The 25,871-nt window shown below is 42.9% G+C and overlaps 1 protein-coding gene across 1 annotated transcript; it reads left to right on the forward strand.

The window, feature by feature from the left end:
- The first annotated feature begins 2,045 nt into the window (after positions 1 to 2,045).
- On the forward strand, positions 2,046 to 25,182 carry LOC115409272 (hippocalcin-like protein 4). The gene is made up of 4 exons (XM_030120374.1): positions 2,046 to 2,191; positions 23,085 to 23,260; positions 24,653 to 24,868; positions 24,962 to 25,182. Exons 2-4 carry the CDS (start codon positions 23,099 to 23,101, stop codon positions 25,157 to 25,159), a joined length of 576 nt encoding a protein of 191 aa, XP_029976234.1. The 5' UTR covers positions 2,046 to 2,191; positions 23,085 to 23,098; the 3' UTR covers positions 25,160 to 25,182.
- Positions 25,183 to 25,871: the final 689 nt, after the last annotated feature.

Consider the following 25,871-nt stretch of genomic DNA (forward strand, 5'->3'; position numbering starts at 1 on the left):
ACTGTAGTTTACTGCAAAAACACACTATGGTTTCAGTCAAGGGGATTTTATGTCAGTGCTTGAGCGGATCAATCAAAACAGCTGTTCTAATGAAGGTAGCATCTGCTGCCATTTATCACACCATCATCGGCATAAGCTGTGACATTTTCCTAATGCAGCTTCAATATTTATATCTTACTCATCAATGAGTGTGGGTATAACCTTTATGGTTTTATAAAACACACACACACACACACACACACACACACAGTCTTGTATTTCTATCCTTGTGGGGACCGTCCATTGACTCCCATTCATGTCTAGCCCCTAACCCTGACCCTTACCCTAACCCTAACCCACACCACAACATAGCCTAACCCTAAAGAAATGTTTTTGCACTTTTACTTTTTTCAGTAACAACAACATGGTCAAGAAAACACTGTTTCTCCTACTTAGGACTGGAAAAAGGTCCCCACAAGGCACGTCGTTCCACGTTTTGCTATCCTTGTGGGGACATTTGGCCCCGACAAGGATAGAAATACAAGAACACACACACACACACACACACACACACACACACACACACACACACACACACACACACACACACAGCACCAAATGCAAATGACAACAATTTTAACATTTCATGAAAAATGTGTGAATATGAAACTTCACTAAAACTGAAAAATCATGTAGATTTGATGAATTGTGTCCCAGAAGTTCATCTCCGTGTAAGAACTGCTATGCTGGATTATTGATGCAGACTCAAGGTCACTTAATGAGTCACTTAATGGACGTCCAGATGAACAGTGAATTTCTGCGTTTCCCTCCGTCCTGAGGATGCTGGGGGATTGACGGCCTTGCTCATGAAAATAGATTGGAGACCTTTTGATAGAGGGATCTGAACCCCAACGCTCCTCGATACAAACACTTTTGTGCCACTGGGCCAAAACAGCAACATAATTCATCCAAAAAGAAATGTGAGAATTTAATAATTGAAATGTTCAATGGATTTTTGTGAATGGGCAAAATCCCATTAAATACTATCATTCTATTTGATTGATTAAAGAAAAGCAAAGGCTACTCATTAATGATATTCAAAAGTTAAATGTGAAAATAAAAATCACATCTTCTCTAGATGGATGGGTAAAGCCTCCATTAAAGCCTTTTTTTCAAAGAGCTTCCCCTGTAATTCCCAACATCCACATTATCAGGTGTGCAAAGCCTTGTTGACCAAGAGCAGAAAATGTTACCCTTCTCAGTGTGTGCTGTTCAGTTTTGAATTCTAATTTAGTGAACAACTATCTGGATCCTGTAGAGTTTCTTAACACAGGAAATCAAAAAACTTTACTGCGCTTTGGGGAGCCACTGAAAATGCAGTTTTTTGAAAATGGCTACCACGGTGGAACTTTTTGAAGACCCTCCAGCAGAACCACAGCTTTAGATGCTGCTGTCGTGCCGGTGCAAGTATTAAATCCTTCTTCTGCACATGCTCAGCAGTTGGACATTAGGAACGTGTGGGCGTCATGACTCCAGGTCCACATTCTCCTGGGACTGTAAGAACAATCCAGCTGGGTCGACTGTCCATGGCAAACTCTGTGACTCCTATTGTTAAAACATCGTGTAGATGGCACCTCAGTCACTCATTTAATGCAGATTAGTATTGTGAAACACTCCTGAACAGGTGTAATATTAAAGTGAAAGATGAATGCGAGAGTGAGTGAGAATGTTCACACCTTTGGAAAAAAAAACCCCTCAAACTGTCTTATATCTGGATTAAAAAAAAAAATTAAAAGACTTTCATTTGGTGTTTTACTGCTGTTGGTTTCCATTTGCTGCTCTCCTCCTCCTCCTCCTCCTTCTCTCTATCTCCCTTTAGAGCGAGCTTGGGGGCGGGGCTCTTTGATTGACACCCCAGTCTGTCCAATCAGAGGAGGAGAGCCCGCCTTCGACCGCCCCGCGGACCAATCGCCACGCTCGGTGGGCGTGTCCTATGCTAATGTGTTGGCAGGGGAGACGCAGCGCTTCATTCATCTTCTTCCACAGAGAGAGAGAGGTGAGTAGTTACCGAGGTGGCTTTGTCTTTTTTTTTTTATTTTCACCTGTTTGTGGGAGAAACACTGCTGATAAATAACCTGGGAAGCCAGAGAAACAGATAAGCCTTGTTTTTCCAGCTTGAGGGAGCTTAATTCTTCTGCCAAACATTACAGGGGTAAGTGAAGGGCATGTAAACAGTGTGTTAATGTGTACTAGTGTGTGTATGTGTGTGTGTGTTGGGGAATGAGTCAGATGTGTGGCTTAATTCTTAACTCAACCGAAACAATGATTGAGGAGGGTTTTTTTTCTTTCCCTTTTTCCCTGCATTAAAAGAGGGGGGGAATCCAACTCAGAGCCCGGTCAGTGTGACGGCTCTAGTGCGTGTTTTAGTAGTCGTGGAGTGTCCTGCTGAGGAAGATGAGGAGGCTTCGGCGCTTCCCTCAAGGACAATCTGAAGTTCCCCCCTGCATGGGTTACCTGTGGTGGCTTATCGTCCTGCAGGGATGTGGAAACGCAGCCTGCAAGGTGGGAGGTGGAGGTGCAGGTGGTGGTGGTGGTGGTGGTGGTGGTGGTTGGCGGAGGGGGTCAGAGCTAAAAATGCCCTTCATGCTTTTGGAGCAATTACAGGATGAGGGAAATAAAATGCAAGCCGCCTGCGTTGGCGCACAACTGGACTCACTGAGCGCCGGTGGTAGCCCTCACCTCGAGACAGGGGCAGGACTCGATGCCGCTGTCGCCTTCAAAGTCATTCCTGGTTGACCTGTGTGAGTGCAGCAGGAGGAGGAGGAGGAGGAGGAGGAGGAGGAGGCGGCGAAGGAGGAGGAGGAGGACTGCTGGTTTTGGTTTGGGTCCATCTGCATAATCCAGTGCGGCTGGATGCCACCGGGAACCCAACGCGATCAATAGCGCCGATGAGCGGGCGGCCTGTGGGCGACGCCGAGCCGTCGTCGGGGATGAGCCGCGGCGTCACGTCCAGATTTACAAGCTCATTGATCCACTCGAAGAGGCGGGAAATGGCCAGTCTCTCTCAGATCTGACAGGTGGTCGCGGCGGCGGCTCCTTCCCTGAGAGTTCACCGCTCGGTCACCTCTAGGCTCCTATCTGTGTTTGTTGCTTTCCTTGCAGCGCCGCCGCCGCACTCTCACCCCCTCAGTGGGCTGCGGGTAATTGTCAGGTCGTCTCAAGTGTCTCGAACATCTCAGGAGGGAGCTGTGCCACAAACAGGCTCCCATAAAGCCCCACAGCTCTTACACTTTATCATTCAGACATCTTTTGCATTTGGTACCTCCAGTGAAGCCCAATGAGTCACAGCTCCCATTATGTAAACACAGCATGATACATATTAAAGGTCAGTCCAGGCTAACTATAAAAACCTGCTCAATTCTCCATACGAAGACATTTTAGAGGCAGATTTAGTTCACAGAACACTTACTTTACACTAATTCTTTGCTTTTCTCAAAAAATATGTCATTATTTGCTACTTTTTCCACAATATAAGGCTTGCTGTTTTCATTTTATCCTATTTAAAGTTTGTTTTTCACATTTTATTCAAAATTCATCTTGAACAGAAGAGCCTGATTATGCCGGTTCTTCCCTCCAGGATATTCAGACCTATTTTTGTCACCACTGAGGTTACAATCTCCTTAAAATTGTTGTTTAATTAATAAGGTTTTCATTAGTAGTGACACTCGACTTGGAAAAAGTCTAATTAATTACCAGCATCTAATTTATTAATCACATTATTTAATTGAAAATCCACACGTTAATCAATTAGACCCGAATTTAATATGGCTAATGTCAACAATTTTGTGTATTAATATATTAAAATAGGAATAACTTTAATGTTAGCTTGCAGCAACATGTTTAGCACTTAGGTGAAAACCATAGACAGTAAATAAATGGACAGACCTTTCGTGACGTCACCCATAGAGTTCCCAACCGCCGTTCTGAAGACTACAAGCGAGTCCAGCAGGACGTCTCCACATTGAATATTTGAAACCGGATGTAAATGTGATTGGTCCCGCCCGTCACGTGACCGCATCACGTGGACAGAGGAGGCGCTGTGATAGGGCGATTTATGCAAAACTTTAACTCGTAATACAAAATTAAATCAGATGATTTATGTGAAAATCAGAGTTTGGTGAAGCCAACATGGTTATAGAAACTAGTGATAGAGGCCAAAATATGTTCTGAAACCGGGCGCTTTATATGTTTATTTGCACTCTGAAAATTCGCATTTTTGAATGGGTTCCAATGGGACTTGGGCTCTTTTTGAAACCAGCATCATCCCCCCCTGCTGGAATTTCTCCGGAATTACAGCTTTTTTGCACTTCCGCATTATCTTCATGTTTTATGAGCGGAGGTTGGTGCCTGGAGAAAACAAAGTTTACCTCAGTGGTTAGGAAATTCTAGTTGCATATTTTGCTCTTATCCACACCGCCAACCAACGGCCTTTAAAACTTTTAATCCACCGGTATGCGCTTTAATCAGTCTCAAACATCACACCTGTTAGCCCCCCTAGCACGGCTGTAAACTTAGCAAACTAGCCGCTAACTTCCGCAAGGAAATCCAGAAATCAACAGAACTAGCTTTCAGCATTTAATAACAATGACTTTTTTTCTTTAACATAATTTGTTTCTGTGGATTGGCAGGATGTCATAAGAAAAGCCCTTAATGATAAGAATGGAGGGAAAGAAGCATTGACTGAAGTGAAGCACTTTCCAAAATAAAACTCAATGTGTACCAACAGAAACATTAATGTACTTTAAAAAAAAAAAAAAATTCCTTTCTTTGCAACTCGGTACCAAATGATCACGGTGTTTGGAGAACCCTGTTGTAATGTGACTGAGTTGTACATAGCTACTAAACATAAGTTTGATTCACAGCGTGCTGTGTTACCATCATGTTCATGATCCAGACGCAGGAGAAAGTGCGTCTGCCAAACACTGTCTGGACAATGGAGGTAGGACTGTATTTATCAAAATGGATTCAGTAAAGTAGCATCCCTCATTTCTATGGGATTTTATAGGGGTTGAACAAAAAGTCTGATAAAAATTCTTCCTAAATTTGTGTTCATAAATTCATTTTTGTTAATAGATCAGAACTGTTAAATGGATATAAATAGGGAGGTGGAACGACACGGCGACTAATGCTGTGAGAATAACGAATCTTGATGTTGAAATTTCCAAGCTTGAGCAAACAGAGTTTTGTACAGTTTGGACATGCTTTGGCTTTGGATTGTAAGCCTTTACTTTGAAAAGACTTTTAGCTGTCATTGCATTGCATCATCTGCTCTCTCAGGTTCCAAAAGTTTCTTAAGTGATCTCACTTGTCTTTTTAAATTTTAAAATTGAGGTTCATTCAATTTTTACAGTCAAATTCTGCAATTCCTTCTTTCATTTTCTGAGGATCTGAAACACTTTTTATTTTGCATTTTCACTTGAAAACCTTGTCGTGTGAACAGGACTTTAATGTTTAAGGTCATCTCACTGAGAACGATGAGTTTGTGTTGGTTTTTCCATTTCGATGTCATCTTAAAAACAGTAGATCTTCCTGTTTTATTCGTGGAAATCCTCTCCAGAGTGATCCAAACAGTCGCTCTTGTTGAGGACATTAACTTCAGGAACGTTCCCCCCCCCTCTCTTAGTGTGAAGTAACAGACTGCTGCCAAAACGAAAGCTTGATCTCTGCAGCGGCGATCGACGCCGTCACACCTCCTCTGTTATCGGTGGGCGGAAAGTAGCTGCGGCCCAACACAGCAGATAGGAAAACACATTATTATAGCTACTGTACATCCTCTGCTCTGGAAAGACCTATTGATCCACGTGCAGCGCAGTGCAATAATATCAGCTTGGAGCAACATGGTGCGCTACAATTTCCTGTATGCGTCTGTGCATGTGGCCTTTGTTTTTCCGGTGGCCTCTTTTTCTTCCCCGCTCTCTCTCTTTTTGTGTCGGATGAATGATGCTTTGAGAGCGGCTCTCACCCCGCTCTGCCCCTGTATCACTTCCATTTTGTTGTAAGGGACACCGTGCGAGCGTCTCATGCATCAGCGGGCTTGGCGAGGACGCTACCGGCGGCTCAGAGCAGCCTGAGATATGCGTACGTCTCTGGACTGATTGATTTGTTGGCTCCTGTCACACACTTTATTACACAGGGAGACAGATGTTGGAATATAATGATGTATGTGTGTGTGTGTGTGTGTGGAGGAGAGAGAGCGCGTACGGTCTGACTGATAGTGGCTGAGCAACAACAAAGCAATGTTGAGTGAAGGAGTTTGGCCTCGGCGGTGGATAACTAATGAATCCCCCCTCGTGATCAATGGAAGTCATTGACATGGTGTCCTCCAGTGGCTTGACAGGTACCATGTAGTACAAAGGACGAGGTAACACACACCAGCCGACTGCGCTGAGAAACCCATCTGTGAGCTGCTGATGCGTGAACCACTATGGATTTTTTCTTTTCTTAACCAAACCTATAACTCAGGCCTCGGTTACCCCACGTTTCAAGGGACAATGCGCCGTTTTTTGAGTTTCACGCGGCAATGTGCTGAAAACAAGGTAGCTAGAGGGCCAGGCCACAAGTTGGCGCTGTCGGTTGTTTTTGTGATGAAATCTCTAATACACCTTAACGGTGGGGAAAAAAATTGAGTCACATAAGTATCGGGATTTTTTGTTTTCTCATTTTTAAATCTTTTTTTTTTTTTTTACTTCAAAAATCGTCATGAGACTCTGGTGGCTGCCATTGTCGCTACTGTCCATCTGTTCAGACATGCACAGAAGAACTATTCACTACGGTGCTGTTTTAGAAAAGTAATCGTTTCCTCCATTCACATGTAGACGGAGTCGGAGTATCTTCAAGAAGTTCCACTTTGACCGCTGTTTTCATTAAGTTGCATTTTCAACACCTCTTCCTCTCTGGTTATTTCATTATGAATTGAACTGAAGGTCACCAACAATCAATCAGTAATCATTAATTAGCTAACAACATATTGCTGCATTTGTACGAGGGTGGACCCAAAAGTTCCCGGACTGTAGTTATAACTTTTTATTTTTTAATCTTCGCAATTATTTGAAACTGTCACCTTCAAAATACTCTCCTTTGGCTTGAATACAACGCTGCACCCGAGATTTTCACTGTTCAGAAGAGTCGCCATGACCGTGCGTAACTGTGCCGGAAAGATAGAACTTCTATTTTCCCTCCCCCGCCTGTATGCCTGTCTTACCTTTCCGCTGCCGCTCCAGTTTCACCTTTGACAACAAAAAGCAGTCGTCTGGGGCCAGATCAGGTGAATATGGCGGTGGGGAGGCTGGCTGGTCGCGGTTTTAGTCCAAAAATATGCTTTACGCACAACATTTGGTGCTATTTCTGTGCGTAACGGGGCATCCTGTGGTCTGCTGTCAGCTACGATGCGGCCATTTCCGGGTGCCTTCGTCTCCCTGCTTCTAATAACCGCCTGAGGATCATCTGTCTGGATCTCCACAACACTCCCATCAGATCTGCAATGCCATCAAAAGTCCTGCGTGGATCTACCAGGACGTCTTCTTCAGTTTTTGTGACGTTTTCCTCTGTTCTGGAAGTGGATTGTTGTCCTCTGCGTGCCTGGTCTTCGCGATGTAATCTGATCGCTCTTAAAGGGCCCAAACCACTCAGACACCCTAAGAATCCTTCTTAAAGAATGTCTGCAACATGGTGAGTGTTTCTGCCGCTGTTTTCCCAATAAAAAACAAAATGTTTTGACAGAGCGCATATCCGTGGATATCCGCCATCTTGAAAAATCGAAGAGCGGGGTGTCACTCTGTCAACATAAACAGTGATTGTCAGCTGACCGCATCACGGGGGAAGACCAAACCTGGCACAGTTATGCATGAGGCTATCCTGTAGCGACATCTAGCGGCCAAAGTCGGAAATTCATTGTATTTTTTTATTAATAGAATCAGTCCGGAAACTTTTGGGTCCCCCCTCGTATATGGAGACGCTTCAGAAGTTGTTGAGTCAACAAACTAGCTCTTAAATTCACGTACAGTGTGAAAACTGGTCTTCTAGCTACAGTCAACACAATTATTAATGCACAGAGATCAATACTTCAGTTTTCAACCACTTGACTGAAGATTGTTTTACAAAAGAAGGACTTTTAGCATTTTGGTACCGCCCACCGGGGGTTGGGAGATTTATCCCGGTATCCCAGCTGGTCATTACGCCACTGCTTCCATTCTGTGTTTGACTCTCTCTGCCTGACGCCAGGTCCCTGACGTGTGGCACAAAAAATTCAAATATTTTAGACTCAGTAAAGCAGAAAGATGTAGTAGAGAAAAACCAGAATCCTTGCTTTGACTACTCGACATTAAGCCCAGGGTTATGATGCTCACTGGTAATAGAAACTCGACGCTCTATTAGTGCTGCCTTTAGGCAAGAGTGGAAAACAAAGGTATGAACACAAACCAAACAGCAATGTAATAATTTAAACTGAATGTTCTGACAGAATTAAGTACTACTGGACTGCCGGTGACCATGAATGAGAAAGACTTAGCAAATCTTTTTGAAAAATATAGCTAATATGGTGTTTTCTTGATAATCTGAGCTTTCTAAAATGGGATAAACTATCAATACTGTGTCAATATATTGGAATCCTTCACTTGGTAACTCCTGAGTAACGAGCTGTATGCTGATGCTCTATCGGTATAGTCAATTTTCTAAGTCTGAAAGTTTTCATGATTAATTCACCAAAATTGCACAAATGACTAATTAAGGAAACGTGACAAAGACAAGAGCACTGTTAATTTGACAAACACCGAAACACATATAAAAAGCCCCTTTAATATTATTGTTGGAGTTCTCTAGAGTGGTCTTTCTGGATCTGGGTCTGGAGCCCCTAAAGTCTTGGTCTTGTCTTGGTTCTCTGGTCTTGATCTTGACTCAGTCTTGGGTTAGATGGTCTTGACTGCAGTACTATTACCATCTCTTGCATGAATGATCATGAAATTCTTGAATAAGTTGTTTGTAAGTTTGTCCAAATTGTGACTTAAAACTCAAGAACACTGGTCTTTTCGTCATATTCAAAGAAACCTTGTCTCAGCGTTTGGGAGCCCCCAGTTCTCCCACATTTTCTCTGAAACAGAACAACCCTATATTTCACATTAATTAGCACTTAGCTGTGTTAGCAATTCTCCTCTAGGTGGACAGTGAGTGGCATCTCCAGCTCACGTGGACTCATAACATGTAATGACTTTTCCAAACAGACTGCGAATGTCATTAAATTTCCAGAGTTTGCCAAGGATTCATCAAACCATTGGTAGATGAAGGACACAGTAAGATGATGTGGTTTGATGGAGAGAGGTTGGGTTTGTGGAGGGATTTGTTTGAATAGATGAGAGGGCTTCCTCTTCGGGATGTGAGTGTGAACACTTGTTCACTGTTCCTGACTCAGCCTGTCAGGGTGTTTCCTGCCTCTATAGCAGCCCGTCTGCTTCCTATACATTGATTCACTTATGGCAGCCACACTAACTATCACATATTGATCTTTTGGGGGTTTTTTTGTTTGACTAATTGTATGTCATTCTGAAACTGTATGCAGCTCATTGATTTAGCCATCAGTTCGATTTCTCTTGCCCCTGCCCCCCCCTTGTGTGCACAAATGAGAAAAAATAACCCTAAACATTTGCAATTATTGTTTTATCTGCTGTGAAATTAGAAGAGTCCTACAAAGTTTCTTTGAAAAATCAAGTTTAGGAAAAAGTTATTAAGAAAATAATTTCATACATGATTCAGTGGATTCAGATTCTTATTTGTCTTATTATTTCAAACTTCACTTAAAGCTACATCATTTTTTTGTGAAACAAATGAAATCAACATTCATTAACCACTGGTTGGTGTTTTCTGTCTGTTTTTAGCCATTTCTTCTCAAAAAGACATTATTGAGTCAGGAAATCAAGACAAGCTAACAGTGCTAGCACACCTGGCTAGCAAGCGGTTTGATGTAAAATATCCAACTGTGGAAGTGAATAAATCAATTATTCACTTAAAAATCTACAATTTATCAATATGTTGTTTGATAAACCAACCAAGAAAACTACATTTCCATGAATTTGCATGATGAACGTGTTTAGCGTTAGCCAGTGGACACTTACTGTAGCTTTGCCAAATCATTATGTTTGACACTCTTTAATGATTTTTGTGGCCGTTGTAATACTTCATAACCTTTTCCTTTGATCACTTTAATTATTCCATTATCAAACGGGACCGTAGTTCGGTTATTTGTGAGTGTTTGGTATGAACTACGGGAACTTCTTTCAAGTGCTTTATGGTGGAAAATGCTAGAAATCAAGCAAGTCCGCAACACCAAAGCTCCATTTTTATAGAAAACAAAAAGAGAATTCTCTTTTGGGTCTGAATTGTTAGAAAATAAGCTCGTTTATTTTGTGTGGATGTACAAATATAAATGGAAATTTTAAAAAGTTGCAATCTTGCACAGTGTTTAAAAGGTTTGATGAAATGTTGGAGACTGGTGGACTTGGAGGTTAGTCAATCGAATTTCTGCTTTGACCTGAGATCATGATGGTGAACCCCCCCCACACACACATCTGACTTGATAAGTCCTATTTTGAACATATGTAACTTGTCAAATTATTATGATTTGCAGGAGTTATGAAATGTGTTGGTGATAGAAATACAAGAAATGAAATGATGACATAAATACATATGATTCTGGGTTTTTTGTATCGAGTTTCATAGAGATTTTTCTTCAACTGCAAGACTTTTCTAAGTATTTTAAAAAACAACTTCTAACTGTGTAACCTAACTTGAATAATACTACATGTTTATATTCTTATACAGGGCAAAATGAAACGTGTGAACCAATTTAAATATCTATATTGAATACTTGGATAACGCATTTTCAATGGTTTTGAGAAGAAATCTACTTCTGCATAATATAATTACACCAGTGGATGATTTGGTTTAAAAAAAGAGAAATTCAATAATATTTAATATGATGCATATTTTCTCAATAAAAAAAATAATCAAAATCCACGTTGACTCCAAAATTTATGTGATGAAACATGTTTCAAACTGTGATTTGTCTATTTGTAGCCAGAACACCATAATGAAGACAAAGTGCCACAGATCTGTAGCAGAGCAGATTCTTTTGTTTGTTTTCACATTTGGGAATGTGTGTTTTTGTGTCGGTGACCTTGAGTCGGACTCGTGCGGAGTCTGAAAAAATGACTCTGCTTGTCTCATGCTGATTTTTGGCACCAGAAAATAGAAAGTCCACACACACTTTCCCCCTTTGGCGAAGCTCACTTGAAACCGCTGAACGTGTGATGAGCACTCACACGTCGAGAGGCTCCGATTGCAAATGTACTTCTGCATCTATTAGCTTACTGGTGAAAACAGGGGTCTGCTGTGAGGGTCTAGGTCATAGCGAGGAGCGCTTGAGCCATGATGAGTCTGAAAGGACAGAACTGGTCTGAATATGCAGAATTTCAAGAAGGAAAACATTCCATTTAAAACCTCTACAGTTAACCAGAGCTCGGAGCTCAGAGCAGTAAACTGCTGGTTTAGACTTGCTGGTCAGTAAAATGACTTACGGGCTTTGAACGATTCGTTTGCACTTGATCATCACTAGATGGGACGCAATTTCAGCTTCCAAGATTGAAAACCCCCAAGTCTCCATAGAACACCAACTGCATGTGAACGTCATTATTGTCAAGATCTACTGAACATGTGCAGAACTCTTTACCTTGGCAGTGGTGCACCAAGAAGCACTCTTGCATCTGCTTGTGGCTGAGGCCGAGCGTTTTCAGAAAGTTCCTCTGCTGGAGCCACTTTCAAAAGCTTTTCAGAGGCTCCAAGTGCCATTTCTGTGAAGACAGACGCCCAAAACACAATGAGAGTTTTTCGTCTTCACTCGTTTTCGCCGTCGTGAAACCACAACTCATCCTCATTGTCTCAACGATGTTAGTGTTTGGACAACAGGGTGAAAGTGACGAAACAGTTTCTAGTGTGTGTGTGTGTGTGTGTGTGTGTGTGTGTGTGTGTGTGTGTGTGTGTGTGTGTGTACCTTTGGGATGTGGGTATATTTGTATTTACTCAGGAGACAGTTTTTGTCAGGTGCTAGAACACCTGAGCATTACAACCAAACAGCTCTCCACTGGAGCTTATGTAATGTGCAAAGGTGTGTGTGTGTGTGTGTGTGTGTGTGTGTGTGTGTGTGTGTGTGTGTGTGTGTGTGTGTGCGTGCGCCACAGACAGGAACAATAGTCGACAATTAGTGCGGCACTCAGACGTGACTCACCCAGTCTCCAGAAAGTGAGCAGGAGCTTCGGCGGCCAGGAAATCAAAGCAGTGATGTTGTTGAGATGTGGGGGTCAAAGGTCAGCGCGACGACAGACTCACGGAGGGGCACGGACACGTAGACCAACGCCCCCCCCCCTCCGCCACCCCTCTCCCTCCCATCATCCTCTCCTGGCTGCCCGCTCTCGAATTAGCATCTGAGGTGAGCAGCGTTTCTATAGCGATGCCATCGCTGCCGCTCCGCTAATCAGAGGGATTCAAATAATACGGAGACCGCGGCGATGAGGAGCGACACCTCGACACCGACACACTTTTGCATAACTCCGCGGGCGCTTGCATAACCGTCCATATTCAGCGGCACTCATCGATCGCTGTCAGGTTCAAACATGCAATTATTATAACAACCACTTTTATTTTTTACTCAGAGCGCCGACGCTGAGTGTGAAGTAAGGAACCTGGCAATGCAGCACATATCAGAGGACGGGAGAGTATTCCATCATATGTCATTAAAATGAGTATAGAAATAGTCCTCATTGATTGGAAAATTGCCTGTACATACATGTAGCACACCAATAGGGACGGCCGCCACGTGAAAGCGGCTCCACCACTGGGAGAATCGTAGGGTTCAGTGTTTTGTCTGAGGAATAAAACATGGAGGTTGAAGACAAAGTGTCTCATCCGGGGGTGTCAGGGTTTCATTCAAAATGCTTTTGTGTTGAGATTGTCATCATTTTTGGTTGTAATTGTTTGGTTTTACGAAAATAGAGAAAATAAAGTTCAAATTTTAAGGTTATTAAGGGGCTATATTACCAGTTTCTTCCACTAATGACACAATTTGGCTTCATTTGACCTCTTCACTAAAATGTGTTTGACCCCCCCCGTTCTAACTTCATCATACATAGAGCCAATAAGTCTGGACCAAGAATAAAATGTAGTGAAAAACTGAATCCAGCAGGATAGTGAAACTCAAATTCAGACAAATGCAGGTCTATAAAAGCATTTTTTAATAGCACTTATTAATTCTGCCAGCGCTGTTTCCTCGGATGAGCCATTTCAAGTGTCTAGCAGTTCTTATTCTTACAGAGGGATGGAGGTTGGTGGAGGTGGTCCAGGTGGAGTTTGAGACCTGGTCTGTGTGGATACATTTGTTTTTGAACATAAAAAGTACTCTGGGCTGCTTTTTGTTGTGTGAAAAGTGCTGTCACATTAACATTGACTGATTGATTAACTGATTGAAAACACCAGCAGATTTCTAATCGATTAGACCACAAATCAATGCTTTATTGGTTTCCTGTTGAGTTTCCCACGTAATACTGGTCATTTCTCCACCTGGAACTTAAAAAAAAATGGTCTCAGGCTCCATTTACACGAGGTGTTCAAGTGAAAATGGTGAACATTTGACACAAAATGAACTGTTTTGTTCGTGTTTCCTTGTTTTATGGGCCTGACGCTGCCGGGCAGCCGGCGCGCCGCCTCTCAATGCCGCCGGCGGAGCGGGAAATGCCCCGTGGACCGTCTGATCTCATTAGCTGTACCCTGCAGACCGTCCAGCCTTCAGACGACTCGTCCTCCAGACAGAGGAGGTCACGTCCCGCCAAGGATTCGGCCTTCGAATGGAGACGCAGTGTCAGAAAACAAGAGAAGGAACGAGGCACAATCTCTGATCACGAAGAAAAGAAATATAAGAAACCACCGAGAATCTGAATAATACTAAAATGCAGGAGTGAGGAGGATTTAGCTGTTTACCTGGGTTTGCTCCGTTGTTGTTGGCACAATATTTTCCAAAATGTCTAAAGACATGTCTCCAAATATGGCAAAAAAAAATCTTTAAGCATTTAATAGAAAGATTTTCAGAAGTGTTAGCAAGATGCTACTTTATAAACTGAGAAACAAGTAGAGGAAAATGATGTGAACTTTCACAAAAAGACATTTTCCTTCATTTACCATCAGCTTTTTCCAGTTGTAAAAGTGTACGATTAATGTTTGCTTCTTTTGTTCTGAAGTACCTTACTGAAGCACTACGGCGTGGAAGTGATGGTGCGGAGAGAGCACGAGTACCTTCCTGAATTCAAATTTAGGTTTAGTCAACAGGAAGTGAATGACAGACTGCATCAATCTGTAAAAGCCTGAATGAGCGCTGCGTGTGGAAGCCGCCATTCCTCCTGTCAGCCCTTCACTGAGCAGCTCTCCGATCGCAGCATTGTGTGGGACGTGGAAGACACTGGCCGGCAGTCAGATTTTCGGCGAAACCCCCACATCAAGCAGTTCTGTCAGTCAGCCGATCGGCAGAGGGCCCGTTTCGATTGGCCTAGAGTTCCCTGCCGGACCGCCGTTTTCCTGGCAGCGGGCCGGGCAGCTGTTGTCAAGGCGACATATTGCTCCGTCTTTTGTTTCGAGCTACCAAAAAGACTGTTCCAAGTTTGTTTTTTTTTTCCTTCCATTCACAGGAAGCTGGTCGTCCAGCTCTCCACAGATTTCTCCTCCTTTTGAACTCTCACAGGCTCCACAGTGTCCGTCGCAGCTGGTATTGGACTGGTGCTCTATCGATTGTTCCCCGGTTGCTGCTACGCTTCATTGTACTTTTTCCACTCGCACAAAGGTTATTGCCACAGCTAACACACACACATGCAGCACACACACTGCAGTGGGGGATGGAGGTTGTCAGTTTTTGCTCATTTTCCACCTCAGTTGCGGCTTCTGCCAGCTAATCATTTTCAGTCACTGGGACAATAACGCATTTCCTCCTCTGGACTGAGTGTGTAGGAGCGGACCAGATAAAACTCCAGTTTGTTTCCCCTGAAGTGACGGCGTCGGACATCTTTTGGAGGGAAAACAGCTCAGTAACACAGACTGGTCGATAGTTTTAGGCACCGTTTTCTTTTGAAACTTTTATTACTTCATAGATGTCCATTTGCAAGTCGATGGAATCACTGAAAGTGCAACTTTTGAAAAACAGCTCCAAAGGTGGGCGTTTTTGAAAACACTCTGATGCTATTCCCGTTTAGATGGGAAAATATAAATTTGTGAAAACGGTCCCTCTGTGTTTGTAGAAAGGTGGTAAAGCATAAAAAAATGCTCACATACTGTCTTTGTGGAAATGGAGGGAAAACACAACTTTGTGAACATTTTCCAACATCATCTCCACGGAAATATTGTAAAACGCACAAGCGTAGGCAGTTGAACAATGACAGTGTTGACGCTCACTATAATAGCATACGAATGTCCTCGCCATTATTAAAGCTGGTTTCATTACTAAAACAAACCATAGCTTGAGCATGCTAACCACACCGCTTTTTGTGTTTCTGCTTCGACTGGACATCATTTTCAAAACGAAACTTTAATGAAACAAAAAAGCAAGAAAAAAAAAATAGCCGGACTTCTCTTCATCTATAAGAATAGAAGATTACGTGAGAGAAAAATCCTGGAATCATGCTGAAAGTCAAAATAAATTACAGCTTGAAATCACCACACACCGCATTATTTTAAACCTTTATTCCTTGCTCAGGTGTTTGGTAAAAAAAAAAAAGTCTTGAGTGTCGTTGTTTGTTGGTGAAAAACCAACTAGTGTGTGTTATCGAATTTTTTTTACTTATTTACTTGATTGATACCACATGAAGCTAAAAAAATTAAATAACATTTATAGCTAAAAAATTGTGCAATTTTTTTTTCTCTTTTTTCATTCTCTGTATAATCTTTGCTTTATATCTGGAAACATTTAATGAACTGTTCCATTTCATTTTAAGTTAATGGAATCATTGCAGGACTGTTGGATTAAACGTCCTGAGCGTCACCTTTTATCGCCTTCATCTGGACCTCGGGGAGTCGCGAAGAACTTCGCCACTTCCCAGGCTTTTATTTCATTGTGTGCCTGATCGCTGCTGACCGGCTGAGTTCGTGACCCTTCGAGCGTCTCTCCGAATGTTCCCCCTCCTTCTGCCCAGTCTTTCTTCTCAGATCGCCTGAAGATGTTTCGGGTCTTCGGGGAAATGTAGCGCTCGGTATTAGAAGCGGAGCAGGATTGAGTCGGTGACCTCTTCAGTCCCTCCTACACCTGGGCCTTGCTCAGAGACGTTCCAGACATGGAGGAATTGCCTCAGCCTTTTGAAAAGTAGCTGTTCTTCACATGAGCACAGAAAGAAATGGTTTGAGCTCAAGGTGTCAGAAATTGCAGAAAACTGGGCAGAGGGATTGTTAAAGGTTCTAAAAGATGTTGAAGGTGCAAGATTGAGCCTGATAAGACATTTTCATTCAGAGAAATTGTTTTTGTAAAGAATTTGGGCTGCACAATATTGCAAATTTATTATTGCTAAATCAAAATGTACAATATATATACAGAGTCACGCACATGTAAGTGCTTGACTATCATATGATCACTGATGTGTTTTGTCACATTATGCCAAGAAAATGTAATCAATTGTTGCCCAAACGTTTGGCTACTCTGGTGTCAAGAATATAGGAAGTATTTACTGTCATTACAAGTGCGGTTTTATTTACTTGTCATGTTGACAGGAGGGTTTACAGTCAGATCCTCACTGTGACTTTCGTCGTGATTGGAAATCCGATTGATTTTCATGAAATGATGCTGCATGATTTGTTTTGTTGACTCATCTGTCAGATCTGACTTCTTGAAATGCTTTGATCGTATTTTATCTAAATATCTAATTTTCCAGTAGTTCAAGTCGATAAACTAATCATACTTGACTTCTTCTAGGTCTCAGGTCTGCAGTAACTGCGATGTAGGAACTTTTTTTTATAGAGGCATCAAATCATTTTAAGTTAGTGCCTCGATAATTTGGATTTGTTGGGTTACAGCAGAGATGTCAAACATAAGGCCTGTGGGCCAAAATCGACCAACAAGTCATTCTTTGAAGCAAATGGTAAAAATTTCAAATATTTCAAAAAATTTGTCAGCAGACACAACACACCACTGAGATCTGACCTGAGACATCGTGACGCTGCCTTTAAAGCTAGCTTCCTGATTGCAGTTAAACTAACCTCAAAGCCATGCTGTCAGGGTGAGTTTGTAAAAACATGCAGAATGCAGCAGATAGAGAAAGGTTTTTTGGACATTTCACTGAGCTGTATGTGGCCCCTGAACTAAAATAAGTTTGACACCTCTTAGTTACAGTATTTAACTCCAGTGTGTATTATCTTGTCATCTTTTTGTTGGAAGCCATATACATCCACACATTATTCTTGTATTTTGTGTTATCTAGTTCACTGATGAAAATCAGCCACTGGAACAACCAGCTACTTATCGTGGGCTTGAAGACGCCAGCAAAGTCTTGTAATTTAGTGAGAGGGGCTGAAGAAATTGGAGTGTCGACTTGTAGATTATCCTGTGGCTAACTCAAGGTTGAAGGCTTAGATAAACAGAAAACCGTGGTTTAAAGAAGTGTTATGATATCACAACAGATTATATTGTAAGATATGGATATGTTTAGTGCAGAGGCCACAAGTGGCTCAATAGAACAAACTTGTTTTTGGGTCTGCGTCATTGTACTTATGCTCCGCCTGTCTTGTAATGGCAATAACTGGACAATGGGACATTGAAAAATTGCCAGTACACTAAAAGAAAGAGGAAAAAAAACAGGGGAAATACTGAAGCTGCAGTCAAGACATTCTAAAATGTATCTGTGTTATTAACTTTCATTTGTACACCTTAGAAACAGTAGTTTTGAAATGTGGTAAAACAGTTTGAAATATAAGACTATACAGTCATCGATAAACAGTTTTATCAGCTATTTTAACTATTGTTTGAAAGTTGATCATAGTTTATGCTTCCAGGCAGGTTTTATTTGCTGGAACGAGTCAAAGACGTCCAGTATATTCCCATAAACGATGCAGACCCCTGGTTTAGGGTCATCATTAGCTGCAGGAAACTGCCTTCAGACTCTATCGCGTTCAGCCTCTTCCAATCAGCTCGATCAGCGTCGAGCTGGGGGGACAAACTCTATCGCACATCGGCTCCCCCGCGCTCCTCCCGACGAGAGCCGAGCGTTGAGTATCAGTGTGACAGCTGGAATGAAGACGCGTTAAGGCCCCTTCAGTTCCGATAAGTCCGACGTCCTTCTCTAGCCGGCCTTATCCGCCTGCCGCCTCCCATCGCTCTCCGTCGCCTTTTCACATTTCACTCCCCGTCTCTCTCTCCACGTCTGTTTGTTTCCTCCCTCGGAGGTGTGAGTCCAGATTGAGTCATCCCTCCCTCTCGGGTTTCTTCACAGCCTCTCTGTGTTTTTTTTTTTTTTTTTCCTTGCTGCGGCCTTTTCCGCTCCCCGATCACTTCCATGTCACTTTGTGTCTGCATGTCCGACGCCGTCGGAGTGTGATGGAGCTAATACGCTCTGCCTGTGTCTGGTTGATGCTGGCAGGTTGTGTGTGTGAGTGTGTGGTTTATGTGCTCGGGCCTCGTTGACGTGAATGGAACGTCAAAGACGTCACCGTGCACAGCAACAGCGCGTTGCCAGGCCGATTGATCCCGTCGGCGAAGGCGCCGACCCGCAGTTGGGGCTCGTGAAAGAAATTGCGGCGTTTTTTGAAATACAGCTATCAATATTAGCCGCGGGGAGTTGCGACCATGATTGCATTAAAGAGTATAAATTGGCTTCCCGTGGAATTTGATTATTTGCGGGGCCGATACGGCTTTATCGTGGCCGACCTGAAATTGGTCATTCAGAAATTGGCCTGATGGTAATTGGAATACCTGATTCAATGTTCCTTTTTTGAATTCCATTATGAAGTCTCCGCAGATGTGCAAATCAAGCCTGCCGGGTGGGTTTCAGGGTTCTGGAAGCTATTGTAGCGGGTATCATGCATCAGGAGCTGAGATAGGTAAGAATGCGTGAAAAAACAATCAAGAAAAATAAGGATGAACTGAAGGTCAAGAGCTCATTTTGAACATTTCACAGGAATACAAATGCCATAATTGTATTTATTTCACCATAAAATCTGATTACTTACTTTAAAGTGACCCAAAATACACCACAGTTGTATTTAATGTACAGTATTGATACTTTTATGCTTTTTTACTGCCGTTTTCAGGCCTAATGTAAAGCAATGCATGCCAATAACAGATGCTTTTCCACTTCACTGAACCTCGACACAGCAGTTTGTTTAATGTATTCCCGTCTATGAAAAAAGCACATCTTTACTGCAATTTGCATGCAGGAGACCATCACCTTTACAGTGTTTGAAACCCTGTTTTAGACATATCTGATCTGAAATGTGAGCCAAGCCACAAAGAGAAAACCTGCAGTGTTTATAAAACCTGAGCTGAAAACTCTGAGTGATCACGGTGAAGCCACAGGTTTCAGGTTTAATTTTTCATCCCGTCAGACGGCGCTTGCTTCTTTTGTGTTTGCTCAACTGGTTCGAGTCTCAATCCGTCTTCCTTCAGAAACTCCATTATCTGCTACATTTGCTTCCCTAACTGAGAATAAAATCTCGTCTCACTCAGTCGGAGCAAGAAACAAAGTTACATCCCCCGCGGTGTGTGTGTGTGTGTGTGTGTGTTTTGTCGTTGCTCTTGCAGTCAGTGATTCATAGAGCTACCTGACCTGACTGTTAATGATTCAGCAGTGGTTACATTTTTTTATCTGGATGTCTGTAGAAAGAAATTCACAACTTTAAGAGCGAAAGAACATTTACGAATTAAATATCTTAAAGCAAGCATGGAGATTATTCAACCTTAGAGCCAAAATCTTTGGTCGTCCCTGAAAAGCTCAGTGAAGATCAATGAGAAATTCTGAGTAGATGAAAATGATTGAAAGTGAGTGAAAGTGCTGCCAGAGGCTGTGGCAAACCTAGTCCTCCTTTTCGAGTGAAAATGCGTCATTTCTCGGTCCTCATTTCTAAAAAGTTATACGTTTACACGTCAATGTTTTGAAAACGATGTCTGATCACACAGAAATAGATATGCCTGTCATGCCAGTGGCTGGCGTTGGTGGATTATACAGAATATATTATTAACGTTAACAATGAGGAGTACACAGACATTTGAATGGACAGACGGCCAACTTGTGTCGTTTTCAAAAACTTGCATTTTCAATGATTCTGAGCACCGCTGTCTTGTAAACAGACCCCCAAAACACACCGTAAGTTTTGCATTTCCACCTGAAAGTGTGTGTTCATGTATGGAAGGCTTTATTTGTGTTTCAGTAAGTGCTTCTTTCAGTCCTGCAGCAGTCGGAACGACACACAAAGGAGTTGTTGAACTTAAAAAAGTCTTCCGTCACCTTTTCGGCTGATTCATCTGCGTTACAGCTCAAATTAAATGCAGCCTCCTTTGTGCGAGCGGAACACTTAGAATTGCTCTTTTATGGCTGCGACATGCTGAGTTCTTTTGTCATCGGCGCTAAAAGTGGAAGCTAATGAAAACCTAATGAAGTCAGGCTGCTTGGATCGCACTGCGGCAAACGGATGGACGCCTGGCAGGCAGCATTAACCCTGTGGTTCTTCATATTCACTTTATCTCCGAAGAGAGCCGCTTTAAAAAGCGCATGTTTCCCATTGGTGCCGGCCACGTCTCGTCCTCTCACATGTTGGTTCTGTTGCGACGCCGTTCTACTTGTCCGAGGAATGCCAGACCCCAGAATATCTGTGCAGTTTTCAGAGATATAAGGTTCTGTGGCCTCGGATTACATGACTCATTAACCATAAAAGGTGACAGGGCTGGGATTTGTGGCTGATTGGGCAGCGCCGGCGCTGTCCCGGTGTCAGAGGGCGGGCGCTGTCAGACGTGAGTCAGGCGCGGCGACGCGGAGGCGCCGCCGTGGTCATCAGGCATGTGAATGGCTGTGTGGTGTTGTGGGTAATGGGCCGTTTTATGGACAGAGTCGCAGCGACGCTGTCGGCGTCTGAGCTCGCAGAGGGTGATCTTTGCCCATTTTAACCCTAATTGATAAAAGAGGCTGAAGATTTCCCGCCTTGGTAATTCACTGGAGGGATTATAGAGCTGGGATGAGGTGGAACTGATCGGGACATTGGTAAGAGAGACCCAAGTCTTTGATAACATGCGGTCTCATATGTTATATCTACAACCCACCCAGTAAAGCTAATGCTGTCGATTAAATGTCTATCTATTGCTGTAATTATTCCATTTCAATGAATGGACATACCGTTATGACCCTGACTGGATGCTGGAAAAGCAACATGAAAACCAGATAATAATTGGTTTTACATGAAGTTATTTTATTTTTCTGTCTTTAGAACGTTCTACAGAATGTTCTTAAAAGATAGAACAAAGAAATATACAGCACAAAGAACCAAAACAACTTAAGAACAATAACAAAGACAAGCGGATTATAACAAATACAAAAACAAAACCAGTGAAATAAATAAAGGCAGACGGCAGAACTGAGCATCACACCAAAACAAAAGAGCTGAGAAAAAAAAAAAAAAAAGCACAATCACTAAACAAATCTGGAGCAAACAAAATTGGAAGCAAACAAGTGGGAAGGAAAGTAATCGGGAGGTGAACAAATGGAAGGGTGGGCGTTAGACGCACACACACACACACACACACACGCGCGCGCGCAATGCTCTATTATTTGACTTCAGTGATACAGCACAAAAATGACAGGCCTCACCTCTCCAACCAGTCCACCTCCGCTCCCCGTCCCTCTCCCTCCTCCTGATCAGTGGGTTTAATGAGGCCGTCAGTCGCTCTCTGATGCTGATGTTGCGCCAATCAGCTGTCTGGCGCTCCTAAACGGTTCCTTCTTCAGTCAATGATGTTTGGGTCCGCCCACGCCAACCTGTCAAATCTTCCGCACAGCTGGCACCAGACTAATACCCCCTTCACGCTGACACACTGAGTCCGCCGAGGTCTCCGGATCAACGCCGACTGCTACCGCTTTCACTTGGAGAGCGAAGTGGTCTGGTACGTGGCTCTACGAGATGCGTTGCGAAATGATGTAAAATCAGTACGCCACAGTCTGAAGCTCTCCGAGATTATCCCTAATGATTGTTTTCCAAGAACAAAATGTCTGATTTTTGTCTGCAGCCTGTGTGTGTCCTGGCTGGTACAGGGTTATGCCTGAACTGTGAGAGATCAGTTCGCCCACCGCAGGACGTTGGCGGACTCAGTATGTTGGTGTGGAAGGAGCATAAGCACAAGAGGAGGGTGCAGCTCCTGTAACATGTACATGTTAAAGGATTCACTTGAAATCACTGCCATATTAACAGGCCTTTAGTTACGATCAGTATAAAACCGATCTTTTGAAGGCTCATTAACCAGTCTTTCCCATTTTTTTCACATTATATGCTCTTGTCGTCAATACTGTTGCGATCCACACGCAATACAAAGTCCAACTTCTTCTCTGCTAGTTAGATTCTATCTATTTGAAACACCTGGTTTGTCTTCATATATCTATTTGTCTGTAACTGCTACACCAAAGTTTTACAGTGAGGCTCACTCTGTAATTTGATTTTTTTCCCCCCTGTATTTCTTTTCATGACAAATCTCTCTCTTGAAATTAAAACAAAGTTATGCTTGGAAAAGGAATCCTTGTGATTCTCCTTATGAAGCTCTCTGGTGCGTACCAGGGAAGGCCTGGTCCTCAATTATTGTGGTCTTGCTTGCCTTGCTAAAATAACATTTACTGTTTTTTTCAGAGTCACACTGTCAAAACAAGCCACCTCCTCACTGGTCTTGCCTCTGGACTCAAGAGACTCGTGTCGTTGCAGCAACACATTATGTCTGCTGCGTTGATTCATTGTGCGCTTCCTCGTCTGTTGTTTTCACCCTGTCTTTCCCCCAATGTCCTCTTTCCCAGAGAGGCCAGGCATCATGGGGAAACACAACAGCAAGCTGGCTCCGGAGGTCCTGGATGACCTGACCAAGAACACCGAATTCAACGAGGCGGAGCTCAAGCAGTGGTACAAAGGCTTCCTCAAGGACTGTCCTTCTGGCATTCTCAACCTGGAGGAGTTTCAGCAGCTCTACGTCAAGGTGAGGGCCTTTAAGAAAGTATAATCGGTTCATCTATATTTAAAATAAAACTGTCGTAGTTGCATATGAGTTTGGATATGAAACTGCAGGGGTACAGAGACAAAACCTTGAGGAACACCTCTGTATTGATTGCCAACTACTTCACACTTGTACAACAGAGCTTTGCTTTTTGTCAAAAAGTTTCTACATACGTCACGGCAATGAGTCATCTGCAATTGGTTAACTTTCTAAAGAGAACTCTTCTTGTGTAAATCCACTGTGTAAAGACAAAATTGGCTTGTTGACAGGATATTTCTGCTGGCTCACTGTCATAACCACACTTTAAAAACATATTATGAGAGATGTTTGGAACAGGTCATGTTATGTTCTTTCACCTGTGGTACCTTGATGAGTTTCAGCAGTCGTTAAGACAGGAAGCGGCGGAGGTGACTTCACGGTGGCTGATTATGCAATGATAAGTAGGGTTAAGCTGTTTCTCACATTCTGTGCAGTGCCTCGAGGAGGAAATGTTCCACTTGTACTTTCTGTAGTTATACAACGAAGGAACTACCTCTTAAGTGACTCATAACCGTGACAAGCTGTTACATCGAGAGTCTTATGAAGGTTTAATCAGTGTTTGGGGAATAGAGAGGAAGCAATGCTTTTTGATGCCTTGTTCAGAGTCTTCCAGAACATTTAAAGAAATCAGAAGACTCCAGGATTTTTTACTGGACAAACAATGCAGAGATATTTGCTACTCCTTTTCTGCTGAGAATCCATCACATGTTGAGTCGGCTGAAACAAATGTCTATAAAACCAAACATGGAACATTCATAAATCTTCCTCATAAACGTTGATCTATATTTACGATCAGTTTTTGAGTCTGTGCAGCAAAGCCAGCAGGTTCACAGAGGGCTGCGATGCTCTGCTGCTGACCTTGACGTCCTCCAAGCTGCACCGCTGTACTCCACTGTGATCTGCAGGTTCAGTCTGCAGTAATACGCCAGTGGCTGCTACACACAAATTCAAATGCAGTGACCTGAGCTCTCTGAAGGTGTTGGGAACTTCACTTCTGCAGTGAAGTTTTAACACTGACGTCACGTAGTAGTGACGCACAGAACAAGCTGTGAAGAAACGGCTATTTGTAGCTGTCTTATGAAAATAAGTGTTCTTATTTTGTTTAATGGACACAGTAAAAGTTTGATGTAACATTTTATTGGCTGTTAGGCTAACTGGTTTTCTAAGACTCTGTTTACACGACAGCGTTTCAAGTGAAAACGCCACTTTTGGCACCATTGTCTTGTAAATGGACCCCCAAATATTCTTGAAATCGTGTCAACAACACCTGATCTGAAGCTGCTTTCAGTTTTCCTCGCTCATCTCGACTTTGTCTTCTCACTTTTCTCCCTCCAGTTTTTCCCTTATGGAGACGCCTCCAAATTCGCCCAGCACGCCTTTCGGACGTTCGACAAGAACGGCGACGGGACCATCGACTTCAGGGAGTTCATCTGCGCCCTGTCCATCACCTCCAGGGGCAGCTTCGAGCAGAAACTCAACTGGGCCTTCAACATGTACGACCTGGACGGGGACGGGAAGATCACACGCATGGAGATGCTGGAGATCATCGAGGTGCTCGTCTGGGTGGAATACCGCTTTACGAACGGAACCCTGAACGCAGAGCTCAAAAACACATTCTTTTCTTTTCTTATTAACCCTCTACAGGCTATTTACAAGATGGTGGGCACCGTGATCATGATGCGCATGAACGAGGACGGCCTGACCCCCCAGCAGCGCGTGGACAAGATCTTCTCCAAGATGGACAAGGACAACAACGACGAGATCACCTTGGAAGAGTTCAAAGAGGCGGCCAAGTCCGACCCCTCCATCGTCCTACTGCTGCAGTGTGACATGCAGAAGTAGAGCGGCGGGACGGCGGAGGAGGGGGAGGGTAAAGGGAGGGGGGTAAAAAGTCGAACTGAAGGGCCAGGAGGAGGAGGAGGAGGAGGAGGAGGAGGAGGAGGAGGAGGAGGAGGCAGGAGGCTTCATCTAAGGGTTCTTGAAGTGAGCTGTTCAGACCTTCTGATAGTTGCCATTCTTTTTACTGGAGGTCTCTCAGAACGTCTTCACAAACCCATTGGTGGAAATAACCCTCCATCAAACAAATACCATAGAAGAAGAAGGTATACGCATGTCTTGCATGTTCACATTTTAGATTTAAACATACCCTGTTTAACCCCCAAGACGTCACTTTAGTTTACTGGCTACTAAAGCTATGATGGATATTCAAGTCCATTTCCTTAAAAATGATTGTAAAATCTATCTTTACCATTTCTTTTGTGCATCAGTTTCATTCTTTGCTGCATAATACTACCAAACTTTGAACCATTTGGAGGAATTTAAGTCTTTAATGACCAGTTTGACTGCTTGATGTCAAGTTCAAGGTTTATTGTCATTCAGTAAAAACATTAAAGGCAAAGAAAAATACGCCAATGGCTTCATTACAAACAACCCATTTAAAACTAAATCTGTTTTGTTTATATCCAAAATTTGTAAAATATTTGTATAATGAGTTATTTTACACATTTTCTCAATTTACGACCATGTTAAGTCATAAAGTAAACACCAGTGACAT

The sequence above is a fragment of the Salarias fasciatus genome, chromosome 22 (assembly GCF_902148845.1).
Source record: "Salarias fasciatus chromosome 22, fSalaFa1.1, whole genome shotgun sequence".
Taxonomy (NCBI): Eukaryota; Metazoa; Chordata; class Actinopteri; order Blenniiformes; family Blenniidae; genus Salarias; species Salarias fasciatus.